We start from the raw sequence: 21,511 nt of genomic DNA on the forward strand, positions 1-21,511 counted from the left end.
CATCTCCCTGTGTGGTGGCCTATGGGAGGACAGACCTATGGGCCTCAGAGGGACTGGTCTCAGAGGCAGTGTTGAGCTCTCGTGTTGAGGCTCCTGAAAGTAACATGATGACTGCATGTGGCAGTGTCCAGGTACTCTGTGACTATGGGGCACCCAGACATAGCAAGATTCGCCACAGCAGTGACCTTACGTGGTAGCATCCAAGCTGTCCGGACATATATTAGGTCTGTGGGGCACACAGGCATGGCAAGACTCCATGTGGCAGTGACCCAGCTTAGCAATGTCCAATACCCAAGCTGTCCAGACACACTGTGACTCTCTGTGGGGCACTCAGATGTGATATGACCTGCATGACAGTGGCTTCATGTGGCAGTGTCCAGACGCTCTATGCCCAGATGTGGCAGCATCCGTCCAGCTGTGTGGCTAACCTCCAGGTCTTCCCATCCAGGGCAGCCCTATCACTGTGACCCCCTTCCTCAGGCTCAGCGGCGGCCGACACGGGCGAGGATGCGGGCGTTGGTGGTGGCCTGCTCCCTGGCAGCCCTGGCCCGGGCTTGCTCCAGTAAGATCTGCAAGAGGCCGATGGAGACATCCAGCGATAGGACAATGCGCGAGCCAGAGTGGCGAGTGGGGCTGCGGTGGCTCTGGGCAGCCCAGGGCCATGTGGGAGCAGCTGAGGGGCTCTCTGAGGCTGCAGGTGCAGGTCTGGGAGTGGTCTGGGGAGAATTCTGAGAGCGGAGCTGGAAGGTTGGGATAGGGGTCACTGGGACAACCAGGACTCTGCCCAACATCAGGACCATCAGCACTAGCAGAGCACACCTGGTCATCGTGAGGTCAGGCTGCAAGGAGAAAACGGGCTCAGGGCAGGGGCCCTGGTCAACGGGGGTCCATGGACAGACAGATGGCAAGGACAGAGCGACAGAGAGGGGGATGGAGAGAGAGAAAGACACCGAGAAAGGGGTTAGAGAGGCCAGGCCGGAGACAGAGAAGGGGAGACAAGAGGAGAGCCAGAATGAGACAGAGAGGCAGAAAGCAAGACAGAAAAAAAGAGACAAAGAAATTCAGAGACAGAGAGACAGCAAGAGGGGGAAATGAAGGAGATGGAGGCAGAGCAAAATGGAGACTGGAAGAAAAAGACAGAGACAGAAACCATCCCAGAGACAGGGAGCACGATGGAAAGAAAGATTCAGACAGAGAGAAACAGAGAGTCCACAGGAGGGCAGGCAGTTCTCAGCAGGAGAGCTTGCAGCTGATCCAGGAAAGAGAAGGGCAGGAATGGGGTCTCAGAGGCAGAAAAGCAGCTAGAGATCCCAGAGCCCTCTGGGTCCAAGCCCTCCATAAAGCCAAACCCCAGATCCACCCAACCCCCAAGATCCTTCCCATCCCGACCCAACCCAGTCCTACCGCCACCAGTTTCTTCTGGGGTAAGTCAGGCTGCCGTGGCTGCCTGGGGCTGGGGCCAGGCAATGCTGTCCTGTGGTCTGACCCTCTACCCCGCTTCAGGGCCCATTTATCTCCCTCAGCCCCCAGGGGTGGGAGCTGGGACATGCTTCCTGGCATGAAGCAGCCCCCCACCTATGACTCATCCCTCCCAGGGGGCAGTGGAGGCATGTCCTTAGCTCCCACCCTATCTACTCCTTTCTGGGGACAAGTTAGAGGCTGAGAATCACAAGACAGTGACCAGCACTGGGCAGAGGGACTGTGTACCCATGCAGAATAATACCAACCTCCCAGGGAAAACCTTCCCCCTTGACACCCCCATCTTCCCAAACAGTCACAACAGGAGCCTTTTAAAACAGCAGCTTTAATGCCCCCCAGAATCAGCACCATGTCATCACAGGCTTGGGTCAAGGGGCGGGTCAGACGCCAGTCACATCCGCTCACTGCCCACAGCCACCCCCCACAGTGAGTCATCTGCCAGGGTGGCAGGAGCCACAATGGGGGTTTGTCCACAGGGGGGAAGGCCAGACCCACGGGACCAAGTCACTGAAATAACAGACATGCACACGCACGCTCACGTGCACACAAGCCTCTAGCACCAAGGGGAGGGACAGCAGATTCTGCTGAGACCCCAACTCCTCTAGGGGATGCTGAATCTCAGCTCATCATCTGGGCCTCAGTCCTGGGTAGCACCTGGTGAGGACAGGTTGGAAACCGTCATCAGCCATCTGACCTTACCTGGAGAAGCTCAGGCAGGGGCACCCATGGGGAAGGAGTTGAAGCTACAACAGGAAGTGGGGGCTCTGACCTCAGAAGGGTCCATACTTAGGTCTTTAAAGAAGGGAACATGGAAGGGGACCCTACCGGGGGCTCCACGGCTGGTGCTCTATATTCAGCTCTTTGGTCTGGGTGTCTGCCCCAGGTCCCTTAGTGTGAAGGAGCGTCTCCTCCAGGATCCTGACCTGGGACCCTGGCCCAGGGACTCCTCCCCCAGATCCCGATCCAGGCAGGTTCAGTGCCCAGTCCCCCACTGTGGGGGCTCAGCCCATACCTGTCCCCTGGCTCTAGGCCACTCGGGGTGGGCAGCGGCGCTCACAGGCCTCACGGGTCCCAAAACGGTTGGCATTCCCTCCACAGCCGCCATAGACAAAAGGGTGACAGGCCTCTGTGCCACCTGGCACAGCCCGATGGTACCAGCGCAGGGTGTAGGCAGTACAGGAGCCCTCATCCAGTGGCAGGGAACAGGGGTCTGGGCCAATGGGGTCAAGTCAACAGGGGTTGTGGGAATCAGAGAGGGTTAAAAGGTCAGGGGAAGGTCAGCAAGGGTCAGCTCTGCCTGCCCCTCCCCAAGCCCTGCTGGGTGCAGCCCTCCATTCTCACCATTGCTATCCCAAGGGGCTTCAGGGTCCTGGTACTCCTCCACGGAATACTCGGAGTATTCGGAGTACTCATCATCCTCAGGGGGCACCCGCTCTGCAGGTAGGGCAGGGTGTGCTGGGAACAGTGGCTGCTGGCCCGGGGGCAAGGTGGGCAGCACTGATCTCCATTGTGTGCACACAGTGCCCATGCGTGTGCCCTGCATGCAGACCCTATGTGCTTGGCATGTGCCCTGCATGCATGGACACCCATGTGCATGTCTGGGCCCCACCCATAGCTGCCCCACGGGTTCAGCTGTCCTCACCTTCCTCCTCTGCATGAGAGACTCGGAGCACAGGCACAGCATGGAGCTGGGAGCCGGCAGTGTCTGCAGCATAACTAGGGAGGGGTCCTGGAGCCAAGAGCAGGGGCCTCAGGGCCCTGAGGTCACCATGGGCAGCTATCCCAGCCAACCCCGCTGAAAGGACCCAGGTAATAGGCAAGGCAGGGCCTGGGGTGAAGAAAGTTCTGGGAGTAGAAAATTACTCACGTGATCCGGATGCGATGAACTGGCCCTGGCAGGCTAGAGGGGGCAGAGAGGGATAGAGAGAAAATGACAGAGAGAAGGATGGGAATATGGAGAGACAGACAGAGACACACATGCAGAGGGGTAGAGATACACAAAGAGACAGCAGGAGAGGGTAACAGACAGGAGAGAGAGGAAGAGAGAGGGTGGGAGGTAGATAGAGAGATGGAAAAAGGGAAGAAGGCAGAGGAGAGGGAAGTTGGGAACAGGCCAACAAAAGGCAAGAGACAGAAGCAGGCCAGACACAGAAACAGGCAGGCGGTGCAGACAGAGATGGGAAGAGACAGCTTCACTCTGATGCCCCTCAGGGTTGTCATAGTCCCATCAGGTCCAGGTCAGGCCCAAGGGGACCAGCTCTGGCTCCCACCATCATCCTGCTCCCCATACAGCCAAGCTGGACATCCGAGAACACTGCATGGCAATCCTCATCTGCCTGTGTGTCTCCCTCCACTGGGGACACGTGTCATGTGTCAGTACTGAAGCACATGTGTCCTTCTGTGTATCCATCCATCCCCCCATTTTCTTAACTGCTTGCCCTGTAAGTTCTAGGGGCCTGCCTGCCCTTGCCTAGGGTGCTGGCACGGAGCGGGAGACTGCAGGCTGGGAACCACTCACCGCAGTGCTGACTCATCTCCTGGCGCACAAAGCCCCGGATGTCATCCTCCTGGGAGCAGAAGACCAAGGGGACCATGAAGAACCCATGGCTCACAGGAAGGACATAGGGCATATAATGCAGGGACCATGGAGAGACTGCATGGAGCCAGGGCCCAGGGGTCAGAGTGCTGGGTGAGGGAGGCAGGGCCCCGGCCCCCTCAGGCCCACCCAGGCCCATCCAGGGCCACGCTCACCGTCAGTGCAGCTTCTCCCTTCTCGCCTCGGGGGCCAGCAGGCCCTGGCCGCCCCTATGTACAACAGATGGGACCAGGCTGTGACCTCTGATCTCAGGGACAACAGAGGTCACCCCGATCTCTGACCCAAGCCCGGGAATCCCAACTCACCTGCTCCCCTCTCTCGCCAGGGGCTCCAGGGGCCCCAGGAGCCCCCACCACTCTCTCTCCAGGGGGACCTCGCTCACCCTGTCAGACACAGGGACCAAATGAGCAGGGTCAGAGGCAGTAGGGATCAGGAGTCAGGCAGGTTGGGGGTCACAGCTTCAAAGGTTTGGGCAGGCAGGCTGGAGGATGATTATGAGGTTGGAAGGGTAGGGAAGGTTAGGGAAGGGGTCAGGAGTCAGAGCTGGTGCCCCTTACCTTCTGGCCCTGAAGTCCTTCAGGGCCTCTGGGACCAACACTGCCAGGTGGCCCCGGGGAACCAGCAGAGCCATCACTGCCCCTGGGGCCTGGGAAGCCCCCAATTCCTGGGGTTCCCTGGGGAGATATAGGACAGAGTCAGTAATCAGAGGCCCCAAAGATGGACCCTCTCCCAAAGGGCACGCTTCCCGCAATTCACCATGACCATGGCCTCAACTCACCCGCTCCCCTTTCTCGCCCTGGTCACCCTTGGGGCCTGGCTGCCCATCAAAGCCTCGGTCACCCTGGGAACAGAAGAAGCATGAGAGACCTTCTGCCCTGATCTCCCTCAGCTCTAGACCCTCCCTGAACTCCCATGCGCTCCCTGACCTAATGCCCAAACTTTCTGCAACCCGAGCACCTGTGAGCCAACCAGATGTGATCCCCATGACTCCAACTCCACTATAGCCCCCGCCCTGATACACATGCCCCCTCCACCTCCCATGCTTTCATCCTAACTCCACTGTGACCCCAACCCACCTTGACACCTCAAGACTAGCCCCACTTCAGTCCCAACCCTCCACAGCCTTCCTTGTCCCTATACCCCCATGACCTGATTTTGAGCTTCCCTGCCCCATCCTGACTCCCTGTCATGTCCACTTCCCACAGACCCTGTACCTTGGGACCGATCAGGCCCTCCTTGCCAGGGGCCCCCGACTGGCCCGGCACACCAGGCTCCCCCTGGAGAAAAAAAGACATGAGCTTGACCCCCGTCCGCCCATGGCCCCCTCATTCTGAGCGTGCCCACACTCACCATCTCTCCTTTGTGTCCTGCCAGCCCGGGGCGGCCTGGGGGACCAGCTTCTCCCTGCAGGCATCAGGCAGTGGGGTCAGCCTTAGGCCCCAGGCCCCATAGCCCCCCAGCCCCCATCCCCTCTGCACCTTGTCTCCCTTCTCTCCATCAACGCCACAGGCTCCCTTCACTCCCCGTTCACCCTGAGGGAGAAAAGCAGGTGAAGAAGTGATTCCCAGACGCCTCACTCTTTGATCCCCTTCGCCCTAAAACCAACTCTCCAAACAGGCCTCAGGTACTCCAACCTCTGACCCAGCATCCTAACATCTGACCCCAGGCCACTCGCCCTTCAACATTAGGCCTTCTTGGCCAGAAAAAAAAAATCTTGTTTCTTTCCTACCTTGAGGCCCCGGGGACCCATGAAGCCAACATCTCCTTTTCCTCCTCGGATGCCAGGCACTCCATCCTTTCCTGGGGAGCCCTAGCAGGCAGAGGGTCCATGTGAGGTCAGAGGAGGTCAGTGAGGGACCAAAGAGAATCGCCCTGGATAGTGGGTAGGGAACTCCATGGGGTGGGAGTCACCTCTGGAGGCCAGAGCCACTGGGGCTTGCCATGGGGACAAGGGTCACCACAGGCAGGGGATAAGGGTCACCATCAGCAGGGGACACCATCATAGGTGGCTACTGTGGAGGTGGGGGACCCTGGGCAACATGAGGACACCATGAGAGCACTGGGTCACTGTAAGTTCAAAAGCTGCCACATTGGTGGGACCACCACGGTGACGGGGGCCCTCTGGGGACAGGAGGCCCCTGTGGGAGCAGGGGCATCTTACCGGGTCACCAGGGATCCCTGCTGCACCAGGTTGACCCTGTGAGAAACACAGATGGGGGAGCCCTTCAGTGGGACTGTCCCCAACGCTGGCCCATCCGCTGCATGTGTGGCCACTCAGATGCTCAGTGGCCGGGGCCCAGGCCACACACAGATCCCAGGCGAACACACATGGGGCCAGCAGCAAGGGAGCCAGAACCCCCAGCACTCAGAGGACCCCCAGGATATGTGTGTGTGATGCTGGCTCTGGACCTGGGCCTGGGCCTGGGCCTGGGGCAAAACTTGCCTGGGGTCCTGGGAGTCCACGCAGTCCTGGCGACCCAGCCGAGCCCTTGTCACCAGGCTCTCCCTTGCTGCCCTGTGGGAGTGACCAGGAGAGGGATACAATCAGGACCAGACCAGGCTGGGGGCTTAGAATACAATGAGCCCGCCAGCTGGGGCAGAGCTTGAGTCACTCATGACCGGCCCCAGCGGCACGTCCCTCCCAGCCCACGCCATAGCAGGGTGGAGCTGGGGGCTGTAGTCCCCAGACTGGCTCATTTCTCACCCCAAGGACTCCAGACTCTTGCCCCTCCCTCTTATCACTGGGTTCCTCATCCCATCTGAAGCACCTTCAGATGGGGACACCCAAGGAGCCCCCTTCCTGTCCCTATAGGGCCCCTCATAGGGCCAGTACACAGAGCTTTCCCAACCTCACACCAAAGCCTTGAGCCCTCGCTAGATCCCCTCCTCTCAGTCACTCCATAGTCAGCCACAGAACCCCTTCCCCCTGAACCCCAGAAAGTCCCCTTCTGTCCTCCCCTCCTGCCCTCACAGACGCTGTGGAACCCCCATAGACACAGGACCCCACAGACAGTACACCACCCCCTTCCCTGTACCTTGTCACCAGGGTCCCCACTGTCTCCCCGAGGTCCTTTGTCACCATCCAAGCCCCGAGGCCCTCGTTCGCCCTGGGTTGGGTAAGAAGTCATGGTAAGGGGCTGAAGGTTCCCTCACCCTCTGAGGGTTTGAGCTCTCAGATGCCCTGGGCCAGCCCCATGGGGTCCCTCTCGCACCCAGGGAAGACCCAGTCTGCATGTGGGCCCACTCACCATGTCCCCCTTGGCACCCCGTGGCCCTGGAGGCCCCAGGATCACAGCGGAGTCTCCCTGAGGGGGCAGGGAGGAGTCAGAGGAGTCGGGAGCACACTGGCCCCTGCCCTGCCCTGCCCTCCCCATGCCCACACTCACCTTGTCGCCCTTTAGTCCTGCAGTCCCAACATCACCCTATTGGGCGAAAGAGTGTGAGTCCCACCCAAACTGGGGAGGCCCTGGGCCTGAATTCTAATATCATGTAAGATCCACTCACCCATCCCACTCACACCAGGCTTCCCCACATTCCTACCTTCTCCCCACGCTCTCCCCTGCTGCCAGGGGGCCCCTGTGTGAGAGAAGGCAACCGTGAGCTATAGGAACTAGGGCAGTGGAGGACAGAGGAGGATCGGGGGAAGGAGGGAAACAGTGGGGACCAGACAAAGGGGACAGGGGTAGATGAGGAGGGCCACAGGGCTAGCGAGGATGGCAGAGAGTCCTGGGGCACAAAGGGCACAGGCAGGGGACTGAAGTCACAGCACTGTTACTTCCCCCAGCGGGACCCACCGTGAGTCCTCGGGGTCCCTCCTGGCCAGGGCGGCCATCTTCACCCTGGATGGTGACATTAAGTTCATTGACTCAGAGGTTAGAAATCTGAGGCAAGAGCTGGGATGAAGGGAGCTCAGCTGTGGAGTAGGACGTACGTACCCGGACGCCTGGCTCCCCACGCTCGCCTCGGGGCCCGGGCAGCCCTGCTCCAGGGTCTCCCTGGAGACCAACAGGACACCGGGGATCAGTGAGGGGAATCAGTGGGGGACGCAGGATCATGGGAGGTCAGTGGAGGCTGGAGGGGGTGGCGAGGGCACAAGAGATAGCCAGTAGCACTTGTCCAACCTACCTTGTCTCCTTTGAGTCCAGAGGCCCCAGGTGGTCCCTATAGGTCAGAGTGAGGTGAGGGTCCTGTGGGTCTCAAGGTGCCTCCCCCAACACCCCACAGTGTGGCCCGGCCCCCATCTTAAGTCCTCACGAGGACAGGCAATCAAACACGTGGAGCTTTAGGGCACCCTACTCACCACTGACCCCGGTGGTCCAGGTGGCCCCAAGGGGCCTGGAACTCCTTCTCTCCCTGGGGGGCCTGCCAGACCCTACCAGAAAAATGGAGCAAGAGAGGCAGAGAGTGACTTGGAAACCCTCCTACCCTCTGCCCCCTCAAGACGGGGAATCCCCAAAGCAGGGCCCTCTCCTCCCACCACAGATTCACCAAGCCCCTACATGCTGTTTCCAGTCCCTCACCCGCTCTCCACTAGGGCCTGGCTGACCCATCTCTCCTCGAGGGCCTGTCTGACCTGGGAACCCAACAACACCAGGAGCACCAGGGGGGCCAGGGAGGCCCAGATCTCCCTGAAATCAACACAGCAAAGGGAGGGAATGGTCAATGCAGGACCCCTCCCAGGACTCTCATCAGAACTCCCTCTTCCTCCTACCTCCAGCGGCCGCCCGGCCCGCTGCCCCCACAACTGGTGATGGGGCATTGACTTACCTTCGCACCTGGAGGGCCAGGCAGCCCGGGGGAGCCTGGGACCCCAACTCCTGGGTCACCCTTTGAGGAAAAGAGGCATCAGATCAAGCTTATGGAGTCTCAGGACCAGGACCCCAGCAGGGACCCTTCTGGGTACACATACCTTGAAACCTTTAGGTCCTGGAGCCCCTTTCTGACCCTAAAAAACCCAGCAAACAGCATTTGAGAGGGTAGGAACATGAGCACAGAGTTCAGACATGACCCAAAATATTCCCAGGGGAGCTCAGATGTGACCATGAACACATGGGAACTCAGACATGCGACCAAGAATTGGCTCACAGGAGCTCAGACATGACCATGGCCTGTCTCAGGATGGCACAGACAGAGGGACACTCAGATACGATCATAGACAGGTGGGAGTTCAGGCATGGCCACAGGCACACGGAGTCCACACACGAGTGCAGACATCTGGCTCCACAGACTTGAGTGCGGACACACGGGAGCTCAGAGGGGAACCCCGACACGTCCACTCCCGGGTAGAGCAGGCGTGGCCACAGGCTGAACGCTGGCAGTCAGGGGCAGGGGAAAGGAGGACTGTAAACACAGGACCAAGGAGAGGTTCACAAGAACTCAGGTGTGTCCTGGGATCTGGGAGATCAGACCAGAGCACACATGTATGTCCAGATGCGGTGAGGAACAGACCAAGGACAGGCACACAGAAGCCAAGACACGGCCCCCAGAGCTCAGAGTGTGGAAGCCAACAGCCTGTGGCTCCCTGTGCTCCAGGGAGCAGGCTCCTGGATGTTGGGACATGCAGCCTGACTCAGGGGCTCAGACATGTGCCCAGGCCCAAGAGTGACCCCTTATGCCCACCATCACCCTCCTCAGGCCAGGCTCACCCTTGCCCAGGCCCCAGACTCACATCTTCCCCAGGGTCTCCGGGGTCCCCTGCACGGCCAGCTTCACCCTGCAAAGAATGGCTGGAGAGGGGTGTCTGGACTGAGCCTTCTCTGCTCAGTACTCAGGTCCCGGGGCCAGCCCACCTCACCTTCTCGCCTCGCGGCCCTGGCAGTCCTCGGTCACCTTTGGCTCCCTGTTGACAGAGGTCAGGAGGCAACACAGGCATCAGTCACAGATGAGACTCCGGAGGGAGGCATGAGGCCAGGGCTCAAATATGGGGTCTACTATGAAAGCTGAGGGTCATGAGGGTGGGTAAACTATCGGTCAAAGGCCAAAAGTTGGGCCACTGGAGAGACAGGACCCCCAGAACTTCTGCTGTCAGAAGTTCCCTACTCACCGGCTCACCCACCAGGTCTCCAGCAAGGCCTCCAGGGGCTCCTGGTAAGGGGGAGGGGTCAGTGGGATTCCTCGGCCCCCACCAGTTGATCCCTCCTCGCTGGCAGCCCCTGCACACTCACCTTCTCTCCCTTTGCTCCAGGGAGCCCGACCACAGCCTGTGGGGAATGCTAGTGAGTTTCCTTCTCCTCCCCGCCCCCACCCTGCCACCCCCATGCATTTGGAAACAGGCTTGTGGGTGAGGCAGAGGAGTTACTGCAGGGGGTGGAAGTCAGGGTCAAAGATCACCTGTCCAGGGGCCCCCGTGGGGCCAGGTTCTCCTTTAGGTCCGACAGGGCCGGGCAGACCTGGTGACCCCTATGGCAGAGCAGCGGGAGGAACTCAGCGTCTCCACTTCCACCCCTGCTGCCCCACTCCTCATATTTCAGGCTCCCAGCGGGGCACCACACCCCACAGCAGGCCCGCAGCGAGCTGCCCCCAGAACACATACTGGCACACCAGGGCTCCCTCTGTCTCCATCTTTTCCACCGGCACCATCTCGACCTGGGGCTCCCGGCTTCCCTGTCTCCCCCTGAGAGGGAGGAGCTCTGTCAGGGCTGCCTGTTGACCCCTGACCCCTGGAGCCCAACCCTTGACCCCCAGAACTCACCACTTGTCCAGGCAAACCTGGAGACCCCTGTGGACCCTGAGGGAGAACAAGTAGGACGTCAGGGTAACAAGGGACACACGAGGACGTGAGAGAACATGGGCCCCAAGGAGTGAAAACACAGTGTCCCTGCAGGGGCCACAGGGCTCACTCACCACAAGGCCCGAAGGCCCGGGGGGACCAGGAAGTCCCACAGCTCCAGTAGGTCCAGGCAGGCCCTGGAGGAAGAGAAAGTTCAGGGCAGTGCCAACCCCACCCATCTCCCTATGACCCTAACATGTGAGCTAGGCCACTCACCCGTCCTGGGGGTCCTGTCTCTCCAGGCTCCCCCTGCAAACAACCCAGAGACTGCATGAGCAGAGCCCACGTGGCCAGGGCTCCTGGAGCTCAGCCTCATTGCAGAAGATGACAGCCCAGGAGGTTGGCATACACTACCCCGGGCATGGACATGGCTCAAAGGAGCCTCCTCCTCCCATCCACACACCTAGACTCACCTTCAGGCCAGAGGGTCCCTGGGGTCCTGCAGGGCCAGCAAGACCCTAGAGAAAAGGGTCAAGGGCAGGCAACAGGGCTCAGGGATTAACACAGAGAAGGCGTGGCTCATCAGTTGTGGCCAATGCCTATCCCATCCCTTCCAGACCCTCACCAGGCAGTGCTCCCTGGTCACTCACCGGGGCACCAGGTGGTCCAGGATCTCCATGACCACCCTGTTGGGGAGAAAGAGTCTGATGAGGGGGAGTTAGCCTCGCCCCACCGGGGAAACTAAGGCAGTACTGCTCATTGGGGCAGGGCACAGGATGGGGGCAGGACAGGTGAAGGTTCTTGGGTACTCACCGCTGGGCCAGGGGGTCCTCTTGGACCCTGCAGACCCTACATAGAGAGAGCACTGATGAGCCTCAATCTGGGCCTCACTTGGGCCTGTTCCCAACCTCTGGGGCTTTTACCTTGGGGGTCAATTTCCATACCTCACCCTTTCCAGTCACAGATAACACCTACCTATGGACTGCCTCTCACAGATAGCACACATGGGCCTGCACACACACATCCACATACAACCACACACACACAGACACAGGCACACACAGACAGGCACACACAAGCAGGCACACACAGACACAGGCACACACAAACACACACACACAGACATGCACACACACAGCAGCAGCAGCACCTAGCGGAGGGTCCAGAGCCTGGGCCGGGTGCTTCAGCCACCACTCACCGGCTTCCCTTCAGGCCCAGCCACGCCACGCTCTCCTGGTAGACCCTGCAGAGAACAGGTTTCAGGCCTTAGTTTCCCAGTTCCAACTTCCCCTCCACCCACCATTCCCCCTTGACAGAGTCAGGACTCAGACAGTCCCAGGCAGTGCAGACCCCAGCCCTGCGCATAGGAAAACATATATGAGAGCCACCTTCTTGCACATGTGTGGTTGTTGGGCAAGGACTTACCAGGTTGCCATCCTGGCCCCTCGGTCCAGGCTCTCCCCGGTCTCCTTTGATGCCTGGCACACCCTGAAGGCAGAGTGTTGTGCCCTGAGCCCCCAGTCACTGCCAGGCACCCAGGTACTTAAGCACATCACCTCTCATGTGCCCCCAGAAAGGAGGGGGACTCTATGGAAGTGTGGGGAGAGGTCTCACCCTGTCTCCTTTGGGACCTCGGTCACCATCGCTGCCCGGCTCCCCCTGTGAGGATGAGATGTCAAGTCAGTCCCTAGTGCCATGGCAGAGGGTGGCCCCGAGCTGAACCCACACACTGACCTTAGCACCCTTGAGTCCAGGGGGTCCCTGTTCTCCAGAGAGTGCAGGACCTGGCCCATCCACAGACACCTAAAAACACAAGGTCACAGGGGAGAGATGTCTCTGTCATAGAGGCATGGGCGGGTCATCACAGATCTTAGGATCACAAAGGGTTACAGGGTCAGAAATTCCAGGGTTATGTCACACACTACCATATTTCTGGGGACCAAGCTAAGGGTGGCTTCCTGGTCACCAGTCACAGGCTTAGGGCAGAGATGGGGTGATCACCTTGGGGCCAGGGGGTCCAGGGAGCCCAGGGGTTCCAGGGAGGCCAGGAGGGCCATCTCTGCCCTGCAGGAAACAAGAAAATGGGGTGGCAGCCCCAGCACAGCCTCCAGGCAGCCTGCCCCACAGAGCCCATCGCAGCCCACCTGTTCTCCACGTTCTCCTTTCTCTCCCCGTTCTCCCTGAAATGCAAATAGCGGGTGAGGCCAAGCCCATGGGGGGGTCCCACCCCTCCCAACCCCTCTTCCCTTACTCTCCCGGCCAGCCCCCAGCCTCACCCTCTCTCCTGGCCTTCCTGCCTCTCCCACACCCCCAGCCCTGCCTGGAAGCCCGGGAATACCAGGCTTTCCAGGCTCCCCGCAAGGCCGGGAGGTCCAGGGGGGCCCCTCTCCCCAAGGGCCAGGCCAGGTGGCCCCTGAGGGCCAGGGTCTCCACGGTCTCCCTTCAGCCCGCGTTCTCCAGGAAAGCCGATGGGGCCCTGCAGGAGTTGAAGAGAGAATGCTGGTTGCTGTACAGCTACACTCCCACAGGGTACACCCCACTGAGCCACCTCTGCTCACCTCCTTGCCTGGGGAGCCCCGCTCGCCTGGGTCCCCCTTGGGGCCTCGACGCCGTTCGGGCACAGGCAGGAAGCTACCAGAGCTCTCATCCCAGGTCTCCACGATCTCCCGCAGGGCAGACACCTGAGGGGCAGCAAGAGGTCAGAGGAGCGGGGTGCATCGCTACAGCTCCCATGCCTGTGGGCCCCGCTAGGCCCAGGGGCCCCCATTTGCCCCTACCCCCAGCCCCTAAACAACCCACCTTGATGCCAGCAGTTTCCAGCAACCGATCCACGTTCTAGGGACAGAGGCTGGGTGAAGGGCTGCCCATGACAGAGAAGCTCCTGCCTTCTGCTCCACGCAGCCTCAGGAAAGCACCTCCACGCCCTTTTCCCCAGGCCTCTTGCCCAGAGCACCCTTTAGCACTTGGCTGAGGCATGGCTGGAGACCCCTGAGAGCCCCTTTCTGGCATGTCCCCACTGCCCAAGTTCCCTTGAGTGTGGGCTACAAGAACCCCAATGGGGCAGGGCACTGAACACACAGCACAGAACCTATGGAGCCTCGTGGCAAGGGGAAGGGATGGTGAGGTGGCCCCCATGGGCATGCAAAACAGAATCAAGGGGACTTCCCAAGGCTGGCTCACCGGCACACTTCCAGGCTCTCCTCGCAGGCCACGCTCTCCAGGGAGGCCCTGGAAAGTTGAAGACAAACTGCTAGGAACCAGCCTATGGGCGTGCATGTGCACATGTGGGTGCTGTGGCTACCTGGGCGTGTGGAAAAGGTGGGGGCCTCACCTGCTCCCCTTTGGATCCAGTCTCCCCACGGTCACCCTGAAACCAAGAATGACCAGGTGAGGAAATGACTCCCACCCTCGTCAGCCCCTCATCACGCCCCCTACCCAACATCCACACACTTACCTTGGGGCCCGTGCCTCCTGGAACACCAGGAAAACCCTGAGATACGGCAGAACACAAAGGGGTCACACAGGCCCATGGCTTCCCGGGAGGGTCACCCATGAAAACATAATGGCTTCTAATGCTCTCAAGTCCCAGAATGACCCAGGACACTCACCTGGCCAGGAGGGCCCAGTGGCCCTGGGAGGCCTGGAGGGCCCTGGGGTCCAAGGATACCAGGAATGCCACGCTCACCCTTGGGGCCATCACGACCCTGTGAGGGATGCAGTCAGCATCAGGACCCTGAGACCTCAGAAAAGAGTGGAGTCATATCCCCCAGGGTCAGGGTTAGGGGTCAGAGGTTGCAGAAAACTCCAACACTCACTTCTCTCCCAGGGGCACCTGAATCTCCTTTCTCTCCCTAAGGAAAACAAGGATGCTTCAGACATGGCTCCAAGCAGAGACCAGAGAGACCCCAGGTGGGGGACTTTACCTTCCTCCCGTCTTCTCCAGGGTCCCCAGGTTCTCCCTGTGGGCAGAGGACTCACATCAGCCCAAACATTCACTTGTGTCTGACAGCAAGACACTATCTTGGCAGATTTCAGATGACTGTGACTATTTCTGTGCCTGTAGCTCCATGGCTGTGTATGTCTCCGTGCATGGCCTGTGGCCGTCTGAGTGAGCTGCTGCATGTCTAAGGGTGTGCCTGAGCAGCCCTGCTCACCCCAGTAGGCAACTGCACACATGTCCTCTGTCTCTGGCTCTCTAGAGGTAGCTCCACATTCATGCATCTCTGGGTTGGTGATTGTCCACATGTCCTGGGTGTGTGCATGTCCATGTGTGTCTTAGTACATGTACCCATGGGTCTGGGTGTCCTGGTCTGTTTGCACATCCTGGCCCATGTCTGCATATGGGCATGGGCTTATACATGTCTCCAAAGGCCCCCAGTGCCTTGTGTCTTGAGGCCTACGTCTTGGCATCTGTCTGCAACTCGTGTATAGCTCAATGTGTATGACCATAAGCCTGTGGGTGACGATATAAAGTCATGTGCCAGCATGTCGTAGCACATATCACAGGTCAGAGCCATCCATGTGTGTCTCACCATGTCTCCACACAGGTCCACATGCAGTCTTAGGTCCATGTCTGAGCACATGAGTCTGGGTGGAAGTGTCTGGGTGTCAACATGTCTCTAAGTGCCTCAAATGTGGCTTCACACTAGTGTGTTTGTGCCTGTTGACCTGTCTGTGGCTCTTCACCTGTGCCTATGGCTGTGGGTTATCTGGGCATGTGTCAACCCATCCTGGCACAAATTGGCCCATTCACCTAACCCCTATGTGTCTGTGAGGCTGCATATGTGTGGGTATAGAACTATTTTTCCAGGCCTGATGCGGTGGCTCACGCCTGTAAACTCAGCACTTTGGAAGGCCGAGGCGGGCGGATCACCTGAGGTCGGTTCGAGACCAGCCTGACCAACACGGAGAAACCCTGTCTCTATTAAAAATACAAGGGCCGGCCGGGCGCGGTGGCTCAAGCCTGTAATCCCAGCACTTTGGGAGGCCGAGACGGGCGGATCACGAGGTCAGGAGATCGAGACCATCCTGGCTAACACGGTGAAACCCCGTCTCTACTAAAAAATACAAAAAACTAGCCGGGCGAGGTGGCCGGCGCCTGTAGTCCCAGCTACTCGGGAGGCTGAGGCAGGAGAATAGCGTAAACCCGGGAGGCGGAGCTTGCAGTGAGCTGAGATCCCGCCACTGTACTCCAGCCTGGGCGACAGAGCGAGACTCCGTCTCAAAAAAAAAAAAAAAAAAAATACAAGGGCCGGGCGCGGTAGCTCAAGCCTGTAATCCCAGCACTTTGGGAGGCCAAGATGGGCAGATCATGAGGTCAGGAGATCGAGACCATCCTGGCTAACACGGTGAAACCCCGTCTCTACTAAAAAAAAAAAAAAATACAAAAACTAGCCGGGCGAAGTGGTGGGAGCCTGTAGTCCCAGCTACTCGGGAGGCTGAGGCAGGAGAATGGCGTGAATCCGGGAGGCGGAGCTTGCAGTGAGCTGAGATCCGGCCACTGCACTCCAGACTGGGCGGCAGAGCGAGACTCCATTTCAAAAAACAAAACAAAACAAAACAAAAAATTAAAATACAAAATGCGGCCGGGCGCAGTGGCTCAAGCCTGTAATCCCAGCACTTCGGGAGGCCGAGACGGGCGGATTATGAGGTCAGGAGATCGAGACCATCCTGGCTAACACAGTGAAACCTCGTCTCTACTAAAAAATACAAAAAACTAGCTGGGCGAGGTGGCGGGCGCCTGTAGTCCCAGCTACTCGGGAGGCTGAGGCAGGAGAATGGCGTAAACCCTGGAGGCGGAGCTTGCAGTGAGCTGACATCCGGCCACTGCACTTCAGCCCAGGCGACAGAGCAAGACTCGGTCTCAAAAACAAAACAAAACAAAATGCCAGGCGTGGTGGCGCATGCCTGTAATCCCAGCTACTCAGGAGGCTGAGGCAGGAGAATCACTTGAACGCAGGAGGCAGAGGTTGCGGTGAGCTGAGATCGCGCCATTGCATTCCAACCCGAGCAACAAGAGCGAAACTCTGTCTCAAAAAAAAAAAAAAAAAAAAGAACTATGTTTCTGGATGCATCTGTATGTCTGGGCCAGGATGCATGTGTCTGCATGTGTGCCTCATGTGTTGCTAGAGATCTTGGCTGTGTAGGTGTGCTGGTGTTTCTTGGCAGGTTTCGCCGCAGTTGCCCTGGACACACTCACGTTTTTTCCATTCAGGCCAGGTTTGCCATCCTCGCCTGGCTTTCCCTGTGGGAACAGATCACTAGTCAGATGTCGGGGATCAGGTGAGGGTAGTAAGGGGGAAAATAGGGTAACACGAAAGTCTGGACTCACCGGTAATCCAGGGGGACCAGAGGGGCCAGGGGGGCCCTGTTCTCCACGGAGGCCTGGAAGCCCCTGGAAAAAGTATTTGTTAAGATTTATAGGGCCTCTGAGATATCTCTTGGGGTATACCCCATGGACTAAGAGGACCCCAATAAGATCTCCCTCTAGGGTAGAGACCCCCAGGACTGGGGGGTCCCATTGAGATCCCTCAGGCACAGACTCCATGGATGGGGGGCCTCTGCTGATACTCCCAAGGGAAGAACTCCCAGAACTTGGAGGGCCTATGAAGACTCCCAAGGCAAAGAAGGTCAGAAAGGGGGATTCTACTAAAACCTGTCTGCCAGGGACTGAGACCCCTCCCAAGGACTGAGACCCCTCCCAAAGGCAAGGGTGAACCAACGCCCCCCACTCTCTTAATGCTGTGACTATGATGATCTGGTCGGAGCTTATGCAAACCCCTGAGTTCCCTCTGTCCCAGCATCTCCCCTCACTTACGTCTCTCCCTGGGTCCCCAGCTTTGCCTGCAGCACCCTGAGGAGAGATTCAAAGTCAGTTCATCATGGTCATGGGGTCAGGGGCTCTAATCCCTGTAAGCCTAAGGCCTGCATGGCAACAACGCGCCCCACGCAGGCAGGGCTCTGGGAGAAGACACAGACAACATGTCTGGCCCCAGAGCTCGTCAAGGCCAAGACCAACCAATGAGGCTGGGGTCTAGGGCCCTCATGTGAAAGGATAGGGGAAGGGGACAACCAGGCAGGACTACCAAGACTCACATTCAGCCCAGGGGGCCCGGAGGCTCCTGGTTTCCCATCCAGTCCGCTCCGGCCATCCAGCCCAGGGGACCCCGGTCACCCTGTGGAAAATAGAGTGGTAAGAGGCCACCAAGGCCGAGGTGGATCTGATAACCCAGGCTCATGTCCTGAGAAACCTCCACACCCTCTCACCTTTTCTCCTGCTGGGCCTCGGACACCTGGGTCCCCCTGGAGGGAACAGGGTCAGATAAGAGGTGAGGGCAAGATGGGGACTCGGCAGACGGGGCAAAGTGCATCACTCACCTGTGGGCCTGGGGGCCCGCGAAGCCCATCTATGCCCTAAAGATAGGGGAGGAAGAAATCAGAATGGGCCCTCCCACACCTGCACCCCCAGGACCAGCCATACTCACCCTATCCCCAGGGGCTCCAGGGAGGCCAGGGTCGCCCTTGGGCCCTCGAGGACCCTCTTGTCCACGGTCCCCAGGCTCTCCCTGTGACAGAGATAAGCTTGCTGAGGAACAGCCTTGAAGCTAAGCCATGCCCAAGGTAGAACCTGCCGGGAGGGGCACTGGGGTCTTTCTTACCCTCCACCCACAGACCCTAATACCTTCTCTCTTGCCCCAGGTCCTGTGTCTACCTGTGGGGTGAATGGCCAGTGAGAAGAATGGCTCAACAAGGGGAAGAGTGGTTGGCGAGGGGATACAGGGTCTGTGAGGGGCTCCAGGGATCTGTGGAGGTTTCAGAGGGGCAGTGGGGGAAGTGGGAATTAGTGGAAGGAACGAGGGGACATGACGTGGAGCCAAAGGGGCAAGTGAGGGCAATGACAGAGGACCAGACCCAGTGCAGCCCTTACCAGCCGTCCCGGGAGTCCTGGGGGACCCTGGGAAAGGAAATGATTATAGTCAACAGGAAGCCTCAGGTCCCAGGCCATGGCTCTGGTTTGCTCCAGGCTCAACTCTGCCCCCAAGTTCCCTGAAGTACCCCAATGCCAGCCCCCAGCAGGCATGGGTGGCCATCCATGCTTCCCACCTTGACCTCCAGACCCCTCGTGTGAAGGCACACTGGCAGCAGTGCCAGGGGACCCTCCATCCTTTCTGAGCCCAGGACACCAGCCCTACTCACCGGCTCCCCACGGTCACCCTTGGATCCAGATGGTCCAGGGCTGCCCTGCAGAAAGGCAGGGATCAGGACCACTCTAGGTGGGCAGCAGTTTGGGGGAGCTTTGGACGCACCATGAGGACTCATGGGAATGTTGGTAGGCTTCAGGTGGGCGTGATGCAGGGGTCACAGGAAGTGAAGATTGGGAGGGTTTAGCATTACGGGGTTGGGGGGTAGGATCAGGTGTTGGGAATTGACTGGTTGGAGGGTTAAGGTTGGGGTGAGGAGTCATAGATTGGGACTCACATTTTGTCCATCCGCTCCAGGATCTCCCTGGTTTCCCTTCTCACCCACAGGTCCCCGAACTCCAGGTGCCCCCTAAGAAGAGTAGCTGGCCTCAGACAGACCCTCCCAGTATTTTGCAGTGCCCCTGTGACCCCCTACACTGCCCCAGGCTCCCCATCACTCCAAAATCCACATCAGAGGTTCCCATCACCCCATGTCTCCCTGCAGGGCCTCCCATCACCCCTTAGCCCCCCTCAGCCTTTTCTATGACCTTCATGCCCACCTCCCATCACCCCTGTTACTTCTCTCTGCCACGACTCACCCGAAGGCCACGCTCGCCTGCTTTTCCAGGCAAACCCGGGTCACCCTGGTGACAGAAAAGTCATACTGCACAGGGAGTCAGGATCTAACTCACTCAGGGAGAGGGGACAGAGAAGGGCCTGAGCAGCAGCTGGACAGGAGGCAAAGAGTGGATGGATGGCCTGGTGGAGCCCCAGCCCACTGGGATCCTAGTTCAAGGGTAAAGGATCAGAAACCACAGTGGGAAGAAGTCTCACCGGAGGACCCTCGTCACCTTTCTCTCCAACTTCACCCTGTGAAACAGGAGTGTCAGCCCTGGTTTCAAGAACCCCATGATGCTGGCAACAGCCCTACTCCCTTACCCGCCGTGACTCCCCCGGCTCCAGCCTCTTACATCTCGTCCTCGGGGACCAACAGGTCCTGGGGGGCCAGGCCGCCCAGGGTCTCCCTTCTCTCCAGGAGGCCCTGAGTCACCCTGTGGAGGAGGCAAGAGGGAGGTGATGCAGGATGCTCAAAGCAGGCAGTCCTCAAGGGGAGGGGACCCCGGAAGCCTTGAGGTTGCCCAGGGTCATGGGTACTCACTGGGGGTCCTGCTCTGCCAGTAAGGCCAATGGGACCCTGAAGGGAATAGAAGGGGGATAGGATTTAGTCAGGGTCCTACCACTTCATCTCCCTCTGTCACACTCCCCATTCCGACATTGATTCACCCGGTCTCCAGGGTCTCCCTTGGGGCCGGGGTCTCCAGGAAGAACCAAGCCAGGTGGGCCCTGTGGATGGAAGGATAACAAGTTAGGAAGACAACCTCTACCAACCGCCCTCTAAACACTTCCCTTCACGGGCTGGGTGCAGTGGCTCACGCCTGTAATCCCAGCACTTTGGGAGGCCGAGACGGGCAGATCACGAGGTCAGGAGATCGAGACCACGGTGAAACCCTGTCTCTACAAAAAATACAAAAAATTGGCCGGGCGCGGTGGCTCAAGCCTGTAATCCCAGCACTTTGGGAGGCCGAGACGGGTGGATCGCGAAGTCAGGAGATCGAGACCATCCTGGCTAACACGGCGAAACCCCGTCTCTACTAAAAAATAGAAAAAACTAGCCGGGCGAGTTGGCGGGCGCCTGTAGTCCCAGCTACTCAGGAGGCTGAGGCAGGAGAATGGCGTAAACCCGGGAGGCGGAGCTTGCAGTGAGCTGAGATCCGGCCACTGCACTCCAGCCTGGGTGACTGCGAGACTCCGTCTCAAAAAAAAAAAAACAAACAAAAAATACAAAAAATTAGCCAGGCACGCTGGCGGGCGCCTGTAGTCCCAGCTACTTGGGAGGCTGAGGCAGGAGAATCACTTGAACCTGGGAGGCGGAGCTTGCAGTGCACCAAGATCCGGCCACTGCATTCCAGCCTGGGCAACAGAGCGAGACTCTGTCTCAAAAAAAAAAAAAAAAAAACACTTCCTTCACTTACCCGTTCCCCTTGGACTCCAGTAGCTCCTCTGGGCCCAGCAGGCCCCACATCTCCCTGGAGGTGACAAAGACCATCAGTGCTAGTCCCAGGCTCCAGTTAACCCCCTGACCTAGCAAGTCATGTGACCCTCCAGTCCCATACATAGGCCCTATGACCTAGACCTCAATTCTGTAGAAACCTCCCCTTGCCCCATACCAGGCTTACCTTTTCTCCTTTGGGTCCAGCGATAGCAGGTCCCTGAAAACAAACAGGACAGATACAGCTTGGCCCTGCCTTGGGGTTGTATGACCAAAGTCTTCATTGGAATGGAGGTCACATGGAATTCGAAGTCATACAGCTCAGTCCCCACCCAGAAGTCACAGGGTCACCGCTGATAGCAGGGAAGGGGTTATACCAAATGGACTGACACAAAGAGCTCATGACCTGCATGGCGGTCATGGGGTCACAGGATCACAGCCAGGAGTCTGGAGGCAGGTTCTAGCAGGTGAGCCACAGAGCTCCGAGACTGCTCACG

General features: G+C 58.9%; 2 protein-coding genes across 2 annotated transcripts in view; both read right to left on the reverse strand.

The window, feature by feature from the left end:
• Window positions 1–197: 197 nt before the first annotated feature.
• Window positions 198–916, reverse strand: UCN2 (urocortin 2). Its single transcript, XM_033206365.1, has one exon. The coding sequence runs from the start codon at window positions 825–827 to the stop codon at window positions 483–485; it is 345 nt and encodes a 114-aa protein (XP_033062256.1). The 5' UTR covers window positions 828–916; the 3' UTR covers window positions 198–482.
• An 869-nt stretch (window positions 917–1,785) lies between these two features.
• Window positions 1,786–21,511, reverse strand: part of COL7A1 (collagen type VII alpha 1 chain) — a 33,477-nt gene continuing 13,751 nt past the window's right edge. The window contains 74 exon segments of the mRNA XM_033206376.1: window positions 1,786–2,133; window positions 2,492–2,689; window positions 2,821–2,913; window positions 3,122–3,208; window positions 3,347–3,379; window positions 3,998–4,046; window positions 4,231–4,284; window positions 4,381–4,458; window positions 4,633–4,749; window positions 4,854–4,916; window positions 5,290–5,352; window positions 5,426–5,479; window positions 5,554–5,607; window positions 5,805–5,885; window positions 6,237–6,272; window positions 6,519–6,590; window positions 7,111–7,182; window positions 7,324–7,380; window positions 7,462–7,497; window positions 7,616–7,651; window positions 7,870–7,914; window positions 8,011–8,070; window positions 8,201–8,236; window positions 8,376–8,447; window positions 8,596–8,703; window positions 8,843–8,902; window positions 8,985–9,020; window positions 9,744–9,788; window positions 9,870–9,914; window positions 10,119–10,160; window positions 10,240–10,275; window positions 10,406–10,474; window positions 10,608–10,688; window positions 10,767–10,802; window positions 10,919–10,981; window positions 11,061–11,093; window positions 11,258–11,302; window positions 11,435–11,470; window positions 11,598–11,633; window positions 11,983–12,027; window positions 12,210–12,272; window positions 12,399–12,443; window positions 12,519–12,587; window positions 12,786–12,848; window positions 12,929–12,964; window positions 13,061–13,143; window positions 13,146–13,260; window positions 13,343–13,465; window positions 13,584–13,619; window positions 13,965–14,012; window positions 14,116–14,151; window positions 14,239–14,274; window positions 14,393–14,488; window positions 14,600–14,635; window positions 14,708–14,743; window positions 16,984–17,028; window positions 17,116–17,178; window positions 17,602–17,637; window positions 17,880–17,947; window positions 17,950–17,959; window positions 18,051–18,086; window positions 18,162–18,197; window positions 18,269–18,349; window positions 18,466–18,495; window positions 18,712–18,738; window positions 18,981–19,025; window positions 19,263–19,334; window positions 19,564–19,608; window positions 19,799–19,834; window positions 19,936–20,016; window positions 20,124–20,159; window positions 20,249–20,308; window positions 20,998–21,051; window positions 21,202–21,234. Coding sequence (XP_033062267.1) covers window positions 2,505–2,689; window positions 2,821–2,913; window positions 3,122–3,208; window positions 3,347–3,379; window positions 3,998–4,046; window positions 4,231–4,284; window positions 4,381–4,458; window positions 4,633–4,749; window positions 4,854–4,916; window positions 5,290–5,352; window positions 5,426–5,479; window positions 5,554–5,607; window positions 5,805–5,885; window positions 6,237–6,272; window positions 6,519–6,590; window positions 7,111–7,182; window positions 7,324–7,380; window positions 7,462–7,497; window positions 7,616–7,651; window positions 7,870–7,914; window positions 8,011–8,070; window positions 8,201–8,236; window positions 8,376–8,447; window positions 8,596–8,703; window positions 8,843–8,902; window positions 8,985–9,020; window positions 9,744–9,788; window positions 9,870–9,914; window positions 10,119–10,160; window positions 10,240–10,275; window positions 10,406–10,474; window positions 10,608–10,688; window positions 10,767–10,802; window positions 10,919–10,981; window positions 11,061–11,093; window positions 11,258–11,302; window positions 11,435–11,470; window positions 11,598–11,633; window positions 11,983–12,027; window positions 12,210–12,272; window positions 12,399–12,443; window positions 12,519–12,587; window positions 12,786–12,848; window positions 12,929–12,964; window positions 13,061–13,143; window positions 13,146–13,260; window positions 13,343–13,465; window positions 13,584–13,619; window positions 13,965–14,012; window positions 14,116–14,151; window positions 14,239–14,274; window positions 14,393–14,488; window positions 14,600–14,635; window positions 14,708–14,743; window positions 16,984–17,028; window positions 17,116–17,178; window positions 17,602–17,637; window positions 17,880–17,947; window positions 17,950–17,959; window positions 18,051–18,086; window positions 18,162–18,197; window positions 18,269–18,349; window positions 18,466–18,495; window positions 18,712–18,738; window positions 18,981–19,025; window positions 19,263–19,334; window positions 19,564–19,608; window positions 19,799–19,834; window positions 19,936–20,016; window positions 20,124–20,159; window positions 20,249–20,308; window positions 20,998–21,051; window positions 21,202–21,234 — 4,164 coding nt within the window. The 3' untranslated portion in view covers window positions 1,786–2,133; window positions 2,492–2,504.

Source organism: Trachypithecus francoisi, unplaced genomic scaffold (genome assembly GCF_009764315.1).
Source record: "Trachypithecus francoisi isolate TF-2019V2 unplaced genomic scaffold, Tfra_2.0 Lachesis_group0, whole genome shotgun sequence".
Lineage (NCBI taxonomy): Eukaryota > Metazoa > Chordata > Mammalia > Primates > Cercopithecidae > Trachypithecus > Trachypithecus francoisi.

Excerpts from the sequence above, each read along its gene's own strand:
- UCN2 (XM_033206365.1), bottom strand. The coding sequence starts at position 827 with ATGACCAGGTGTGCTCTGCTAGTGCTGATGGTCCTGATGTTGGGCAGA.